A 19018-nucleotide genomic window follows, 5' to 3' on the forward strand; every position below is an offset into this window, starting at 1 on the left:
TTGGCGTGATCTTTACAACAATTTTTTCCTCAATGAATGAACAATAAAAAAAAAAAAAAAATACATAAGACACGCCATTAGGGATGGCGAGCTCCGAAACCCGCCATTCCCAATGGCGTGTTTTTTTAGTCCATTTTTTAATGAAGTTTATGGGTATTCATTAAAAACAAAATGGTATGGCGTTTTGACGTCCAAAAATCCCGGATACGTGGACACCGTTTTGATAAGATTTTTAAAAAAACAAATCCAATTCAGTGAATTACCATTGCAAAACGAAACGTTTGTCAGAGAGGTAACCAAATGCACCAGCTTATTGGTTGATGCTAAATAAAAGGACATACGTTGGAGAAACCGTCATTTAATTTGAGACACGACCCACACGAGGCGTTATATGTGGACTCGAGGACAATGTCTCAAATCACTAACTTGACAATGTTACAAAATACGAATAGAATTTGCGCAAACTGAGTCTCAAAATCTTTCCATTTTCGCAATTTCCCCAAAAACCCAAGAATGGCAACTGTCTGGATTCAGTTCCTTACAACTAGAAGTTGAGGATACAAACCAAAGATATACCGCTACTAGGTAATTATACTAAAATACCATAAATGTCGATTTTAACATAAAAAAGATTACATAGATCTTGGACGATTACATTACGCATATTCTTGCTCTTCCTCCTCATCTTCATACTCTTCCTCATCGGCAGTTGCATCCTGATACTGCTGATACTCGGCCACCAAATCATTCATGTTACTCTCAGCTTCTGTGAACTCCATCTCGTCCATACCCTCACCGGTATACCAATGCAAGAAAGCCTTCCTCCTGAACATAGCAGTGAACTGTTCACTCACCCTCCTAAACATCTCTTGAATCGAGGTCGAGTTACCAATAAATGTGGCCGCCATTTTAAGACCAGTTGGTGGGATGTCACACACAGTCGACTTCATGTTGTTGGGAATCCATTCAACGAAGTAAGACGAGTTTTTGTTTTGCACATTAAGCATTTGCTCGTCAACCTCCTTGGTGCTCATCTTGCCACGGTATATGGCAGAGGCAGTCAGATAACGGCCATGGCGCGGGTCAGCAGCACACATCATGTTTTTAGCATCCCACATTTGCTGAGTCAGCTCAGGAACAGATAGAGCACGGTATTGCTGAGATCCACGGGATGTAAGTGGGGCAAAACCCACCATGAAGAAGTGAAGCCTCGGGAATGGGATAAGGTTGACAGCCAGTTTCCTGAGGTCAGAGTTCAGCTGACCGGGGAACCTCAGGCAGCATGTAACACCAGACATTGTTGCGGAGATCAAGTGGTTCAAATCACCAACTGCATAAATACACAATCAATCAATAAACGCCAGAAACGAGAAGTTCTATCCAAGACAACAAACTTTACTCATCTATCCAAGACAACATATACAAACACAAATAACTTGAACTAATCAACAACTGAAACTTAAGGGCCATAAGAGCTTATCGTAGACACTCCAATGTACTGCAGAAAACTTTTTCGCAGTTGCTATTTGTATTAATAACAAAACTGATTTAAAAAAAGACTGATGACACAATATTAAAAACTGCAACTTGAAAGAAAATGGAGTTGAACCAATAATAAAAACTGCATAAAAGACAACACATACAAACACAAATAACATGAACCGATCAACTGAACCTTTTGTGCCATGTATTGATACTACAATGAACTGCAGAAAATATTTTGGCATTTGCTATTTGCTATTAATAACACAAATGACTCAAAAGAGTAATGAAAGAATATTAAAAACTGCGATTTAAAAGAAAATGGACTTCTTATTACACCAAGAATATTAAAGAATGACGAAAGCAAACAGAAATTCACACCCAAATGCTCTGAAGTCTGAATACATAACTCCAAATACACATAAACAAGCAGAACTGAGATCAAACAGGGTAGATAAGACTTACAGCTAGGAGTAGTGAGCTTGAGTGTCCTAAAGCAAATGTCATACAAGGCTTCATTATCAAGAACCATACACTCATCAGCATTCTCCACAAGCTGATGCACAGACAAGGTTGCATTATATGGCTCAACAACAGTATCAGACACTTTCGGAGATGGAAACACAGAGAAAGTCAGCATCATCCTGTCTGGGTACTCCTCCCTTATCTTCGATATCAGTAGTGTTCCCATCCCGGAACCTGTCCCACCTCCCAACGAGTGACAGACCTGAAATCCTGCATCATAATTTATATTCATTCAGCATACTACTCAAATAATCAACCAACATAAACAAACATCAACAAACGATACACAACTCCAATGAGGCATATCGCCAAACACCTACAACGTGAACTGATTATTCCTAGCAATTCACTCCTAACAAATGACAACAGAAACCCTGCATCACACTTTTATTTAATTCAGCATACGATCAAAATAAACAACCAAATGTGAACATCAACAACGATATGAAGCTTCATTGAGGCATGTAATCGAACACCAATAACACAAACAATAGCAATGAGGCATCTCCATCGAACATCTACAACACGAACTGATTATTCCGAACAACTCACTCCAAACAAATGACACCTGAAACCCTACATCACATTTTTTATTTAATTCGGCATATGAACGAAATGAACAACCAAATGTGAACATCAACAAACGATATGAAACTCCAACTCACTCCAAAAACACAACAAAAACATCAACAACATTTCAACACTTTATAGAGGCATTTCCTCGAACACCTTCAAACAATACAACAACGCAAACACAATATTCCGAACAATAATTCACTAAAAACACAATAAAAATCGACAACACTTCATAGAGGCATTTCGTCGAACACCACCTTCAAAACAACACAACGCAAACACATTATCATTATGAACAAAAAATTACTCCAAAAACGCAACACAAACTTATAAAAATCAACAAAAACCCAACAAATTCATAGAGGCATTTCGTCGAACACCTTCAAGACAACAAAACAGCGCAAACACATTATTATTACAAACAATAATTCACTAAAAACACAACAAAAATCGACAAACCTTCATAGAGGCATTTCATCGAACACTTTCAAGACAACACAACAACGCAAACAAATTCTAATTACAGCAATAAATCACTCAAAAAACGCAACATAAACTTATAAAAATCGACAAAAACTCAACAAATTCACAGAGGCATTTCGTCGAACACCTTCAAGACAACAACACAGCGCAAATACATTATTATTACGAACAATAATTCACTAAAAACATCAACAAACAATACGGAATTCCAATGAGGCATCTCCGTCGAACATCTACAACACGAACTGATTATTCCGAACAACTCACTCCAAACAAATGACACCCCTAAAACCCTACATCACATTTTTTATTTAATTCAGCATATGATCGAAATGAACAACCAAATGTGAACATCAACAAACGATATGAAACTCCAATGAGGCATATCATTGAACACCTACAACGCACACTAATTATTCCCAACAATTTACACAAAAACACAACAAAACATCAACATTTCAACACTTCATAGAGGCATTTCCTCAAACACCTTCAAACAATACAACAACACAAACAGAATATTCCGAACAATAATTCACTAAAAACACAATAAAAATCGACAACACTTCATAGAGGCATTTCGTCAAAACACCTTCAAAACAACACAACAACGCAAACACATTATCATTACGAACAATAAATTACTCCAAAAACGCAACACAAACTTATAAAAATCAACAAAAACTCTACAAATTCACAGAGGCATTTCGTCGAACACCTTCAAGACAACAACACAGCGCAAACACATTATTATTACAAACAATAACTCACTAAAAACACAACAAAAAATCGACAACACTTCATAGAGGCATTTCGTCGAACACCTTCAAGACAACAAAACAACGCAAACAAATTATTATTACAAACAATAATTCACAAAAAACACAACAAAAAATCGACAACACTTCATAGAGGCATTTCGTCGAACACCTTCAAGACAACACAAAAACGCAAACAAATTCTTATTACAGCAATAAATCACAAAAAACGCAAAATAAACATATAAAAATCGACAAAAACACAACAAATTCACAGAGGCATTTCGTCGAACACCTTCAAGACATCACAACAACGCAAAAAATTATTATTACAAACAATAAATTACTCAAAAACACAACAAAAACATATAAAAATCGACAAAAATTAAAGAGGCATTTCGTCGAATACCTTGAAGACAATCACAATTCTCAGCCTCTTTCCTAACAACATCAAGAACAGAATCAATCAACTCAGCACCCTCAGTATAATGACCCTTAGCCCAATTATTCCCAGCACCAGATTGACCAAACACAAAATTATCGGGTCGAAAAATCTGACCATAAAGCCCAGTTCTAATAGCATCCATAGTACCAGGCTCAAGATCCATAAGCACAGCACGAGGAACATAACGACCGCAACTCGCCTCATTATAGTAAACATTAATCCTCTCTAACTGAAGATCGGTATCGCCGGCGTATTGTCCGGTGGTATCGATACCGTGTTCAGCGCAAACCACTTCCCAAAACTTCGACCCGATTTGGTTACCACATTGTCCACCTTGAATATGAAGGATTTCTCTCATTTTTGGGTTCGGGTTTGAGATCGGTTTGGGATTTGAATTTCGAATTTTAGGGTTTGTTGAGAGTGGAGACGGAAGAGGAGCGGAAATGGTGAAGTGGGAGTGAAAGGGTATTTATAGAAAGATGTGTGTGACGGTAACGGATACTTTATGTAGGGGTAAGATGGTAAATGGATGTGTATTTTGAATTTGTGAAATACAAACCGTAACAATATTCACGCAGATATTTTTATGGCGGTGCTAGACAAATTTGTTGCCGATCTTAATCCGTTTTATAATCGTCATTTTACTCTTATTGTTTATTTTTTAAATTTTATTTTAAATTTTTTGAGTATCAGTTTTTTAGTCGAAAATTTACTTCTTCTTTTCATCTAAACTAAAAAAATTAAATATGAATATTTTAGTTTATTGTATTTTAAACTTATTTTCGGTTAATTAATTAAAAAAGAGAAAAAATAAATAATTAATATATATACACGGTCTCCAACACAGTATTTAAACTATCGTTCTTTCTATTTTTTTCTGAGCATCAATTTTTTAGTCGAAAATTTATTTCTTTTTTTTCATCTAAACTAAAAAAGTAAAGGGTTATGATAAATACAACCCAATGGATTATTTTAAAAATCGAAATTCTTTCAATTTATTTTAATTGTATAAATTTTTTACCAAATATAAAAGGGTATTAAATGTTTAAATACAATCCAGTAGGTTGTATTTATCATTACCCAAAAATTAAATAAGAATATTTTAGTTTATTTTATTTTATTGTATTTTAAACTTATTTTTGGTTAATTAATTAAAAAATGGATATTAAAGTAATGGGCCCACGTGAGTGGAGACAGAATTTGAGTGGATGTCCATCCGTAAACAGCTGGGAATGATGATGCAATTTTTAACTTTATACTTTCCGTTACAGTAGCACGTAACGTAGTGTACAATTGTACTGTACAATTTGATGCGATGAAAACTAGATTTAACCATAATTAAATAAAAACAGTATTGTTTAATTATGCTCATTTTTGTAATTATCGTAAATGATTTTATATTGAGGCGACCTAACAATCATGTCGATCGTAATTATGAAGTTGGTCAAGACAGGACAATTATTAACAGATGGGTTGATTAATAATACTAGCACAGTTAACACTTGTGTTCAATCATGCTCAAGAGTTATTTTGGGGACCCATTTTGTATACTATAGGCTAATTCATCCTTATCGATAATAACTTCAATTATTTATCGGGTTGTCTTTTGCAAGTGAATTACATTGTTCGGGTTGGACCCCGGTGGAGTTCTACTCAATCATTATAGAGCAATTGATCAACCCGTCAATTTTGCATAAAACCGACACCACCAGAGTATTACGAAGTACAAAAATCGACATACTATAGATTACAAGTGACAAAAAGAGAGACGGAAAACCAGAGGTAAAGACTCAAAGCTCCTCTTCAAGTAAAAAGAACGGTATCTGTTGTCTATCGTACATCCCTACCAAAAACACAACAGTAACACTACAAAAGTATTTTGTTAGCATTAGCATAATAGTATCCACGAGCATCTACCTAATCTGATACACTAGTGTCCAGCTCTGACGATGCAAAATGCCATAAATGGTCGGAACTTTTAATGGTCAGCTAGGGAAATGAGGATAAAATAGGAAGTAAAAGTAGCTCAAAGAGCATCAGCTCCGCATATATTTTCAAGCTCTACCGGCAGGTGTCTTTTTACCCTAAACCATCGTGTGATCGCAAACCACATCGCAAACCACACTAACATCTAAAGTCTAAACAGCTCCTTACAGGCACATATATCAGCAATTGCCCTCCTTCTGTAGCATTGACATTGGTGTGTGTGGTTGGGGTTGGGGGTGGGGGGGTGGGGGGGGGGGGGGGGTAGTAGAAGAAATGATTATAACCTCATTTTTTTGCTCACTGGGAAAGAAGATAAAAGAAAATATTTTGGCGGAGACAGGATTGCGAACTAGTGAGCTAAGAGAAATTTAGAAGGAAAAAAAAAAGTCGAAAATTTAAAACTAGAAACTTCAAAATTTTCCATGTTCAGCGGGGACGATTGCCCCGGCTAGCCCCCGGCACTAAGGGGTTTTAAAGAGACAGACAAGGAAGGGGAGGAGGAATAACTCTGTAACATATACTTTAAACAAGGTACTCCACGTCTCCACGGTAGTTCATCGCTCCTAACTTATGTTTTACTTAAACACGGATAATAAGAGTGTCACATTCAGGTTCTCCAAAATTTGAACTCCGTGACTAAAATTTTTTAGACATGAAGACTCTACCCGAAAATGAGGACGTTTTCAAAATAGAAACGCAATGGTAAGAGTAAATTGCTTAAGAGTTTTGAACTTCAGTATCCTATTGAGCAATAGTTGTATTTTTTTAGTAACTAAAAAAAGTGAAGCGACTTAAATTCGTCAAAATTAAGTACAAGTTCTATATGTTCCATATGCCAAGAGTCAAAGCAATGTAGCTTCGAATAAGTCCCCACTAAAAAAACACAAGGACCAAACAAGTAATTAATTACCCTAACTCACCAAGCTTTGATGGTTGAACTAACAGGGTAAAGAATCAAAACATCTACAGAACAATCCATGTTATCTATGAACTTTAGACAAGACACACGAAATGCATACTCTAAAACATACTTCTCTAAGTTTCAGCACCTGAAAAAGAGAGTAAACCAATTGAATGTTTTCTCAGAGACACCAATGATAAATATCAACATTATATGTATACACAGACTTTGATAGGAATAACTCTGGGTACTTTAAACATTCCCTCACTCCACAGTAGTTGATAGAGAACCTTGGAGGTGTAAAAGAGAGCTAGTTCAGGTTTCTAAAAATTTGAACTATTCTAAAATTTTTTTGACATGAAACAACACTACTATCAAGGAATAGAGTTCACTTTTCAGGTTATGGTATTGTAAATTGCACTTTTTAGTAAGTAAAAAAACAAAGCGACTTAAATTTCAAAATTATTTACAAGTTCTATATGTTCCATATCCAAGAGTCAAAGCAATGTAGCCTGAATAAGTCTCCACCAAAAAAAACACAAGGACCAAAAAGGAATTAATTACCCTAAAACAAAAGCTTTGATGGTTGAACTAACAAAAGTAAAGAATCAAAACATCTACAGGTTTTAAAACGATCCGGATTATCTTTTTAGAAAACTTAGAATTTAAATCTAGAAAAAAGATTCTAAGTTTTTTGAAAAGAGAGTAAAATTGAATGTTTTTCAGAGACACCAATGATAAATATCAACATTAAGTATTAATCAGACTATGAAAGTTGTTGGTAAAAAGGTTTCAATAAATCCGAAAAGAACAAATAAATTTTTAAAGGTTAAATAAAAGTTCTAAATATTTCAAATAAATCAACTATTCTAAAAGACAAACTGTGGAAACAACACTACTATCAAGGAATGATTACATTTCAGCAAAGAAACTTCTTCTTATCTCGAAAATAATGAGATAGCTTAGCTCTATATTTTAACTTCTCTTATTTGAATTTCCTTTCTTGTTCATACTTCATACTCCATACCCAAATTTGAATGAGCAAATAGTGACGGTCACATAGAGACCTTAGTTACATTTTGCACACAGGATACCAACCAACTACGCTAAACTTCTTGCCCTAAAAGGGATCTTCCTCTCCATGTATCTGGCCGGAGTGGCCAGCAACCTTTAATGGTCTAATGCCCACCAGATAAAAACCAAAGACTATCAAAATTACATCTAGCATACCTCCAGCTCTCCAGGTCATCCAATAAGTAAATAAAATGTAAAAATGACGGCACTTCTCCATATTGAATTCTAACAGCTACACTACACCTAACAGAGTTTACCATAGGTGACTTCTATAATAACTCCTAAAACTTTAACCAAGAGAACTCCGATTTTCCAGAACCCCTAGAACAGTATTCAACTACAGTAAGCAAATCGCCTCCCTTTACTCATCCCCTCCCAATTTTGCTGGTCTGCATAATTTTTTTTTCTTACTTTTTTTTATGCAACAACCCATAAACTTAGCTAAGGCAGCAAGGTATCTTATCATTATCTAATGGGACTAGATAGTGGATACACATAAAATTTCAAGGCCAAGGAATCAAACAAATGCACAGAAGAAAAAAAGATGATATATACCACAAACTCCAATATCAGTAGCATGGTAAGATCAAAGCCAGTTGGTATTTGTAAAAATAACAGCAAAAAGATACGTAAAGGATCACCCGGATTAGGTAAAGCTGTTCTGAAATAGTATATAGACGCTTAAAACACGAATACAACTAATCATGGAGATTCTTATACTCAATATTTGTCTGACAAGAATACTGAAACAGGGGATAACAAAAGGGATACAGAAGCAAAGATAAGCTTAAAAGCTGAATGATGTCCCTAAATATTTTCATCAGCCACAAGCAACTTTCGGTGTCACAGCTCTGCACATATGTGCATCAGTATTTCTAGCCCAATGCTAGGATTCCCATAGCTCTCAGTTGCAGTTCCAATCTAGTTATACACATCCGTTTCTACACATCACGGTGTGTATGCGTCTTCAAAAGAAAATTCTAAGGTGCTATGTCAGTCAACTATGAAATTCGTGGAGTATATTTACAAACCACCATTTGGTTCAGTAACTACTATGACACCAAATGAGCACCTATCACACACACACATGAGATCCTCCACTTCCTCATTCAACTATGACCACTAACTTCTCTCTCACTCTCCTTACCCCTTTTCTTTCTATTGAATATAGTTTCTTTCTATTGAATATAGTTTCTTAAAATTTCTACATACATCTCATATGGCACAAATATCCACAGAAGATCACTCACAAAACAATTACCGTCAATAATTGCACGGAAGCAAAGTCGCAGCCAATTAGAAAAATCTCCTATCATACCAAAACAACTTGTGTCCAATTGGTGATCTCCCAAATAGTGACGTTACAGCTTTTCAGATTTCCTCGCGGCTAAATCCAGCAGTCAAGACCACATTGTTATCTCCAAATCATGTGGTGCATCTCAAAGCACAGAAGGGAAAAAACACAGGTCTGACATCTCTACCAAATGAATAATGAGGGGGTAAAACAATGGGGTAACAGAAATCACTAATCATTGCATACCCCATTAACTTGCACTTCACAGTGCCCTCTTTAGTCCCTCAGTCAACCACAGCAGTCCAAATATTTACTAATTATTGGCCTAGAACCATACAGCTAGTTTGAAAGCGAACGTCAGATCCCTAAAGATTAAATTTTGGTGCTGGTTTCCGTAACTAGAATTCCATACGAAATCAATCTAATAGTAAAAAGCTAGAATGCAAGAACACCGAATAGTTTATGGTATTATGCACTCTCCCACAAGAATCCAACTCCCCCACAGGAAACACACGTAAAATTACAAAAAGAAAAGCTCACTGAGAAATATGAGTTCTCATGAGTGAAGAGGGCACTAAAGAGGGGAAAAAACTATTAAGATGTTTATGTTTGATTCTTTTTCCTATTATTTTGTTTATTTATCGAACGATTTTCTTTTTCATTTTAATCTCTTTTACCAATTTTTGCAGTTCTGATTTTTCAGTTTCTTATAGTAAAAAACTTGCTACTTATTGCTCTCATTTTTTTTCAACTCTTAAAAAAGTATTTTCACGTACGGAGTATTTCTAATTTTCGAAATTTTATTTATAAAACTATTTTCAGTGGCTTTTGTTCCTTTAACTTCTTTTTTCATTGCATAAGTCTCATTGATAAAATGACTATTCATGTTAGCTAACCTCAAAACAGTTTGTTCTGATGTATTGTTGTGGTTCTTGATTCTTAGCCAACCTCAAAATGACTATTTTCCGTGGCTTCTGTTTCTTTATCTTCTTTATCTCTATTAAGCTTCTAATTTTCGAAATTTTAATGTGTAGCTGTAACTTGTTAAGTTTCATTTAAAATCTAATAAGCTTGGTCAAGTGATATTTGAAGTGTTTTCAAAGAAATCTTAAGCAATTTTAACCAAGTCTTCCCCTTTTACTGGTGAAGGAACATAATAAGCTTCCTCCCACCATACCATATACCTCAACAATTTCTAGAGTCCGTCTAGATTCAAATTGATGCAGCTTCATCGTTTGCATCAATGCATCATAAAGAGCTCAACTCACTAGTGAGCGAGTCCTAAATATTCTAAGATTGCTTAAAAGATCAGAGGGGTTTACTACTTAAGAGGTTAGATCTTTAGGTTGAAATACAGAAAATAATTTAATCAAAGTAAAAAGGAAAAAATGTGCCCGAATTCAGATTAACTAGAAACCTTGAGAAAGATAGCAAATAATGTTTAAGATGTTAGACATAGAAAATAAGGAGTTTCGCCATAAATTGGTGGCTTGAACATGATCTTACCAAACACTAAAGACGACTCCAGGAAACCTTTCGCTTTTCAGCCTTTTCCTTCCCAGCTTCCCCGAAAAAGACAGGTTCATTGGAAAACATCTATGGTTGGACAAAAGTCAGCCAGAAACAATAATTAACTTACGAACTGGCCTCATAAAATCAGAGTATCATCATTAAACAAGACAAAGTGAAGGATAAAAAAATTGAATTACCCACCAAAATAAAGAGAGCAGCCCTTACATCTCATCAAATTGGGGAAAAAATGATATCTGAATAAAACATCAGCTAAATCCTAAGTCAAGCTAATCTATTGTAGTCCGTAAGATTAATTGTAAAATTCTTTGTCCATCTGAGTGATAAATGTGCAAGGACAACTAGGCAGTGAGGCCTGAAGCAACACTGTACAACGCACACGCCTCGTAGATGCAAAATACACTTTATTTGCAAATTGACACTTTAATCTCAATATAAATTATGCAAAAAAAGAACCTCTTTTGATAGTTAAGGAGTTTAATATTCAGATGCGCATTGTGTACATCAACAATTGTGTATTTGCACCTCAGGCAATTTCCTCGCACAAAGGCGTGCTTTTCAAAACTTAAGTTCTCTATCCAAAAGACCTAAAGTGTGTTTGATTAAAACTAAAGTTCTCTATTTATTAGACATTAAGTTCACTTGATGTTTGTATTATATCCATGGTTGTCCTCGCCATAAACAAGAGACTTTGAGGCAATAGAGTTGTGTTGTTGTATTCATGATACCCACCCTGTTCATTTCATTTTCATACATTTGTCCGATAGTATATGTGAGATGTATTTTAATTAAACGTATGGAAATGAAATAAACAAAGGGAGTACTTAAAATGGGAATCAAGTAAAGTTCACCAGGACATATGCACAAGAAAAAAAGATACTTGTTATCTTGTCTTGGCAGAAGAGATTCCTATCAATTACCAACTCGGGATCTTTGAACTTGTTTTTATCTCTGGCAATGCATTCCATCATGAACACGACCATCTCATGCGAGGTTTTTGTGAAATGAAAACCACCAGCAATTGAATTAAGAGAAATTATTCTAAAAAACTATCACCACAAAAAGTGTCCCAAAACATAAATTTTTGTGATGTAGAACACATAATCTTCTCTTTTCAGGTTAAAGAAATAAATCCCTTTTCATCAAAAATAGAAAAGAAAACCTCTGCCTCATTACAAATCTACTTGCTCCAAAAAGCAAACCCATTTATTTTCATATGGGGAAAACCCTGGTCTAAGTAAAAGTCTCCTACACCGTTAACTATAAAAATAGACAATTTTTTACACATTGAGCAAAGAGCTTGTTTAAGTCCTCAACTCACTACTACACATGAATTCTTCAAGTATAGCGTGAAGAAAAGAATACAACAGTTACATTAACACGGTTTTTCATTATAAAAAGACATTAACACATAACACTGCGCAGTTTCATTAACAAATATCTCCCAAGCTGGTGCCCTTGTCATTTACTTGTCAGTCACAAGGTAGTCTCTAATCCTAAAGGCGTAAAGGTTAAAACTAGCTACATTTTCTGGGTGGGTGGGTGGGGGGCTCTGCTCCATCTCAGCTTTTGTGCACTCAGGTAAAACACAATTTTTCATTTTAAACAGATCTTCACAGACAACATTATGGCAGTTTCATTAACAAATATCTCCAAGCTGGTCTTTTTGTCATTAACTTAGTTACAAAGTAGTCTCCAGTCCTAAAGAGGTGTAACAAACGCCCATCACAATCCCTCACTCCACAAGAATTCTAACATCTGAAAGAATCAGAAAATTAGCTGCATGCATTGGCTTCTTATCTCTTATACATCCCTTTGGAACCACTCTCTACACAACCATATAGTAGTAGAGCCTTAAAAGAGCAATTTGAATGTTTTTTTATTCACGTCTATTCTTGAGAAATGGCAAAGAGAACAAAAGCTTGAACAAAGAAATGATCTGAGCTCAAGAGATGGGAGAAACTGGAAACATGTTGGCCTTCCACCCCACCCCCACCTAAAATGAGAAAACAAAAGAGGGGAAAAGTAGCAAGAAAAGGGTTGCCTCGAAAAAAGAAATCTGTCATACAAGGGTAGCAATACACTACATGCTACCACAAATGGAAGAATAATTCTTAGTGAGCTTGCTTAACTGATACAAGATACCACTTCAAACAACTGAACATAAATAGTTCAACAAAACATAATTAAACTACATGGAACTTAAGCCAAGTCATAAACAAAAAGTAACTTAACTGTCCCTGAAACTTCAGTTCCACAATACCATCCTCACTAATATGGCAGCAACCTGAAATGACAAAACTGGCATAAACCAACCAGTAAGAGAGAGACACACATGGAAAGCTATATCACCTACTGCACTAAATGCAAAATACTGAGGGAACATATCCTGTCACTCAGCTAGAATGACTGAATTGAAAGGCAGTCAAACCACAGAGCCTCTAACGCTTATTTCCACGGCCTTGAAAACCCATATTCTTAGGCCTGCCTCCGTCTCTTCCTTCCCCAGCAGAGGCTTGAACTTTTGATACCCTAACCAAAAAAAAAAATGTAAACAAATTAAGTGGAGACTCCCAATTTCTTCCCTCAACAATCTGAACCCCCACAATACCCGCAGGAAAGGGGCAGAGAGTATATTAAACAACACAGCATAAGTTTCTTCCACTTCAATTATCATAGAAATCTTACTTCTGCTTCTTTTTATTCTGTTGTTTGATGCTTAAGACCATATCTCTGGCCTTCGTCTGATGTTCCCTCGACTGTGAATGCAAGTCCAAACCTTCCACAGTCCCACACTCAACTTTGCAAATGAGACACATAATGCTTCCAGGCTTTCGCTTTCGTGGATTATCAAAGGTCTCGGTATCTCTCTGAACAATTCACCAGACAAATCGGAGAAGAGATATTAATAAGCAGACAAATCTTTGTAAAATACAAATTTTAAGAAACAGAACATAGATATTCGCAACAGTAATCTAGTACTCAGATGAGGGTACTAGAAAAAAAAAACCAAGGATAGGACTTATATTAATGAGACTTACTGGATGAAATCCACCATCATGCCCAGAATGAGGGAAACCAAAGCCGACCCTGAAACTATGCTCTCCTGCCCGAGGAAGGCCTGTCTTTTCAACTCCAAAAGAATCACCAAATGGGTTATGTGGCGGAAAGTTACCTGACAAATGTGGATCCATTAGTGAGAGTTCTCCAGGGTGGCCAAATTCTGGCAAACCCCGAAAACCCAGATGTCCGCCTCTTCGCAAATGGCTAGGCATCAAATCTTGGTTTTGACCCAGATGCTCACCCACACGAAAATTGCCACGTACATCAAGGTCACCACCCCTGGGAGGAACCGGAAATCTGCTCTCATGATGTGGCTTTCCAAATGGCTCTGCAGGGAAATTAAAGGGTCTTGAACCTTCAAAAAATCTGGAGTCATTTCCAATTGTGCGAGAAGGAAAACCGGGATAGTCCCTCCCTGGACTTCTAGGAAGCAATCCATCCATGTGGTGACGACCCAAACCAGGACCAGGCGGTGGTCCAGAGAGATCAGTCCGACGGAAATCTGCTCTCCTCATGTCATCGTCAGGGAAAGCATGTGTCCTTTCACCATCTTTAGAGTGGAAAGGAGGCAGTAATCTTGATGGCCCAGAGCCAACGCCTTCTAACTTAAATGCATGATCACGATCAAATCCATGAGGCTCCTTGTCAAAAGGTCTCAACATTCCATCTCCACCAAACATACGTGAACCGTGGTCAAGTGGGCCAGAAGGAAATCGTGCCCCGTGATTTGAAGGTCCAGCTTCCAACTGAGGGGGTCTCGGGTGCTTCCTAAAATCATCTTCAAACTCCCTGTGATGAAAGTGTTTCAAATGTTCCTCAACAAATGGCATGCCCCTCTCATCCCGCATCCCAGGAGCAAGCATAGACTCGTGTGCAGAAGGACCACCAAACTCCATAGTCCCTGGCCGGATACCATGAGGACCAGCCCCAAAAGTAGATCGTTCTATTGGTCCATGAGGATGTGAATCAGGTTGTCTGCTATCAAAGTGACCAGATCTTTGAGCTGCAAACTTCTCAATCTCATATCTAGATGCACCAGGCCTATGTCCCATAAATGGAGAGCCAACAAGAGGATCACCGGGGGGTTTCTGAGGTTGACCACCTTGATGAGGAGGAAGATTACCTTGATGATGATTTTCAAGAGGGAATGCACTAGAGGGAGCTTGTCCCGGTCCTTGTGGTCTTAACTGGCTAGAATGATGAGTCATTGAATGTGATTTTGAAGCAACACCAGGTTTATGTTGAGCAGAGGATCCATAAGACATTGGCTGCGGCTTGGATTGTGACTTAGTCAACGACGAAGGTGGATCAGAACCTTCTGCAACATTGTTAGCCGTATGCTTTAAATCTTGCCCATCCCTGGGGTCCTCTGAACCACTTTTGCCAGCATCACTGGAAGGAGGCTCCGAAAAAGTCTCTCCTTGGTTTCCTTTTGTCCGCGGTTTGGCTTCTTGACCATGATTGTCCACTATATTTCCATCCACGCTCGTAGCCAGACCATTATTAGCTTTCGACTTCATGTCATCTCCCCTTTGTCCAGCACTGGATGCCATAGCCATATCTCTGGCCTCTTTACTAGGATCGATTTGACCATGTGCAACTTTTTCCGATGTCGGATCATGAGGCTTCTCACCACCTGACACTCGTTGAGATTGAGTAGCCAGCTGTTCAGCACTAGGCAGCTGACTGTTGGTCTTCATGGGTTGATTCTGACTTAATTGAGACGGCCTTACCTGAGGAGCACCACCAGGAAATCCAGCAGCCTGTGCAAATGGATGGGCTCCTGTTTGCACACCCATTGGCCTACCTGCATAATTGTGCACAACATTTGGCTGTGCACTTGGTGGGTGTCCATAACTTTGCTGAGACTGAGGGGGCATCTGAGAAGGCTGATGTTGCATATATGGACCTTGGCCAGGGTAAGATTGTTGTTGGGCATATTGCTGTGGTACAACTTGTTGAGCAGCCTGCACATTAGGACGTTGCTGAAATGGATATCCAGGCTGCTGGGTCTGAGGATAAACAGGCACCTGTTGTGCATAAGGCCCACTAAGAGGCTGACCTTGACCTTGTGCAGAAAACATTGCAGGCTGTTGCTGATTTGGCACATTGGAATAAGACTGAGGAGGGCGCATCTGACCTGTTTGCAAAGGAAATTGCCCCGGCATTTGAGTAGGGTACTGAGCACCAGCAATGTGGGTTGGGTGTCCAACTCCAGCCTGTGCTTGGGGAAAAGACTGGTATCCAGTGACAGCATTTGAAGTCTGAAGCTGGGCACTTGGAGGGGGAGGGTGTTGAGGAGGGTGGGCGTTGGCCTGCTGATTTGGTTGTGGTTGCACTTGAGGTTGTGGATGGACATAGTGATGCTGGGTTTGAGGTTGTGGATAGGGTTGTGAATGAGGATGTTGCATAGGAGGATGAGTTTGTGGATACTGGGATTGAGGTTGAGGCTGAGTATAAGGCTGGGTTTGAGGTTGAGGTTGAGGCTGAGTATAAGGCTGGGTTTGAGGTTGAGGTTGAGGCTGAGTATAAGGCTGGGTTTGAGGTTGAGGTTGAGGCTGAGGCTGAGCATAAGGTTGAGGCTGATTATATGGATTAGCATGAGAAGGGGGTGCTTGACCTTGTGCGGGCATTTGTGGTTGTGCTTGACCTTGTGCTGGCATTTGCGGTTGTGCTTGACCCCCATATGAGACTTGGGCTTGAGGATTGACAGCTGATTGAGAGGGAGGTTGTGCACCCTGAGACAGAACTTGAGGCTGGACCTGTTGCTGAGCTTGAACTACAGGCTGTGTCTGAGCCTGACCATAGCCCTGTGGCTGAGGTTGACCATAAGCCTGAGGATTTTGTTGAGCCGCTTGAGGGTATTGGTAGTAATATTGATAGTTCTGCTGATAAGGATCATATCCAGGGTACTGCTGATAGTACTGCTGGTATTGCTGCTGGTATTGTTGTTGTTGTTGCTGATACAACTGTTCTGGAGTAGGTGTAGAGGCCGTAGCAGCTTGTGGTTGTGTAGCTGGATTAGCTGTTTGACTAGCATCTTGAGTAGAAACAACTGAAGTCAAAGCTTGAGACACCTGTGCTTGAGAAGTAGGGCCTCCTGTCTGGGTCTGGTCTGGAGCAGCTGCAGATCCCGCAGATGTGTTATCCTGGATTCCACCTGGTTGCTGCACCTGAGTTTGTGCTCCCTAATCCAGGCCAATGGGACATTTTGAGAATTCAAAATAATATTTTCTACCAGATAAGCACGCCTGAATATCCATTTGAAGTAAAGATGGAAGGACATAAGAACTTACAGAGCAGTTTTGCGCATGTTCTTGCACCTGACGGTGCTTAAGCTGAATTCCACATCTATTGCATAGAACTGCAGACTCGCCAAATGCGCATGTTGAACAATGTGCTGTGGAGTCGGATAAAGAACCCTGCCATGTGCATCCTGTCCTATAATAGAGGCAATGAACCTGGATTTTTCCAATGGTTTCAGCCAGTGTTTTGTTGGACTCCAGAAGTGGCTGTGACAAGAGAAGAAATGAATTCATGCCAAGATCAAGTTGTAATATCAAGCTATCAACTTCTGATCAAAAACAAAAGAATAAGTTTTATACTGCATAAGGGGGTTAAACACCTTAGAATCTGCTTCAGTCACCCTGTATCCATCATACGGGCAAGCATGTGTTGTGCTAACTACATATGTCAGGCAAGGTTTGCAATAAAGATGAGTGCATGGTGCTTGCATAGCCTCATTCGGGTAAACAAGAGTGCGACAAACAGCACAAAAGTACTCTCCGGCAAGAGACTGAATGTTCAAAATACAATCATTTTCAAACCCCATGTTGAACTGATGAAAATCTGCTTCAATGCCTCCTGTGCCATAAAACAAACGGAATCAGCATAAATGACTGGTGCTATGCTAAGAAAGGACAAAAAAATATGTTGTACAAATAATTCCTCCTGAATACTAATTATATTAGTATCGTCATTAACCATAATTGTCCGAACAAAGGTTGTAGCACGTGCTAAAGCTGTTATTCGCCCGTCATAAACAGGGTAAAGAACGGTAAGATCCAGTTAAAAAGCATTAATCTTTACATGCTCAATTGTTGTCCTTTGGTTTTATGACAAGGAAAAAGAGAGCCAATAACAAATGACAAGTGGAACAAAGTGAATGTTGGCCTATACCACTACAAGATGGTAATTATTGAAATATATGTTATTCAATTTCATCACACACATATCTCAAAACAATCAACTCCAACCTCAAGCTGTCTGTACATGGTATCGGAGTATCGGACCGTAACTAATAAAAAAAAAACTCTAAATTCACAAATCTTTAGCTACATTCAGCATCTCGACCTCAAAAAGGGCGCATTTGCTTAATGAACTCAATCCTAACAAACAAAAGTCATAATCTTGCATACAAAAGTACATCCATTTGTCAATAAAATCTCCAGAAAACAAAGAAGTAACAGACTCCCCAATCATAAAAACCCTAATACAGACAATCTGGGTATTTCTTGATTCTTACATGTACAGAGATCGAAAATAAATTACAAACCCTAGCCATATAAATTTCAATCGATTAATAGCTAAATTAAAACAAATCAGTACTCCAATAAAACATTGATTTCCCCCAATTGAACGTATCAAATTCGGCAAACAATAACAAATACCTAATTCATATGATTTGGGTTTACTATGATTAACAAATTAAGAAAAAAAGATGGAATTAGATGAAGCAAACCTTGAAGAAATCTGGAGAAATTCCCCCGAAGGGGATATGAAGATGAATTTAAGGTGAGAGAAGAGGCGCGAATTTGAGGGATGAACGAAGAGAGAGTGAAGTGCGTTGTTCTTGTTCTATGTTTTATGTTAATGCCGGCTTACTTATTGGTGGTCTATCT

The 19018-nt window shown here is 38.0% G+C and overlaps 2 protein-coding genes across 2 annotated transcripts; both read right to left on the bottom strand.

Moving 5' to 3' along the window:
* Positions 1-471: 471 nt before the first annotated feature.
* Positions 472-4736, bottom strand: LOC141591557 (tubulin beta-8 chain-like). The gene is made up of 3 exons (XM_074411937.1): positions 4234-4736; positions 1948-2217; positions 472-1330 (listed from the first exon to the last, which is right to left on the bottom strand). The coding sequence occupies exons 1-3, from the start codon at positions 4625-4627 to the stop codon at positions 657-659; spliced, it is 1338 nt and encodes a 445-aa protein (XP_074268038.1). The 5' UTR covers positions 4628-4736; the 3' UTR covers positions 472-656.
* An 8358-nt stretch (positions 4737-13094) lies between these two features.
* LOC141591556 (uncharacterized) lies at positions 13095-19018 on the bottom strand. The gene is made up of 6 exons (XM_074411936.1): positions 18859-19018; positions 17743-17981; positions 17414-17629; positions 14096-17305; positions 13743-13924; positions 13095-13586 (listed from the first exon to the last, which is right to left on the bottom strand). Exons 2-6 carry the CDS (start codon positions 17947-17949, stop codon positions 13496-13498), a joined length of 3906 nt encoding a protein of 1301 aa, XP_074268037.1. The 5' UTR covers positions 17950-17981; positions 18859-19018; the 3' UTR covers positions 13095-13495.

This window comes from Silene latifolia, chromosome 7 (assembly GCF_048544455.1).
Source record: "Silene latifolia isolate original U9 population chromosome 7, ASM4854445v1, whole genome shotgun sequence".
NCBI lineage: Eukaryota > Viridiplantae > Streptophyta > Magnoliopsida > Caryophyllales > Caryophyllaceae > Silene > Silene latifolia.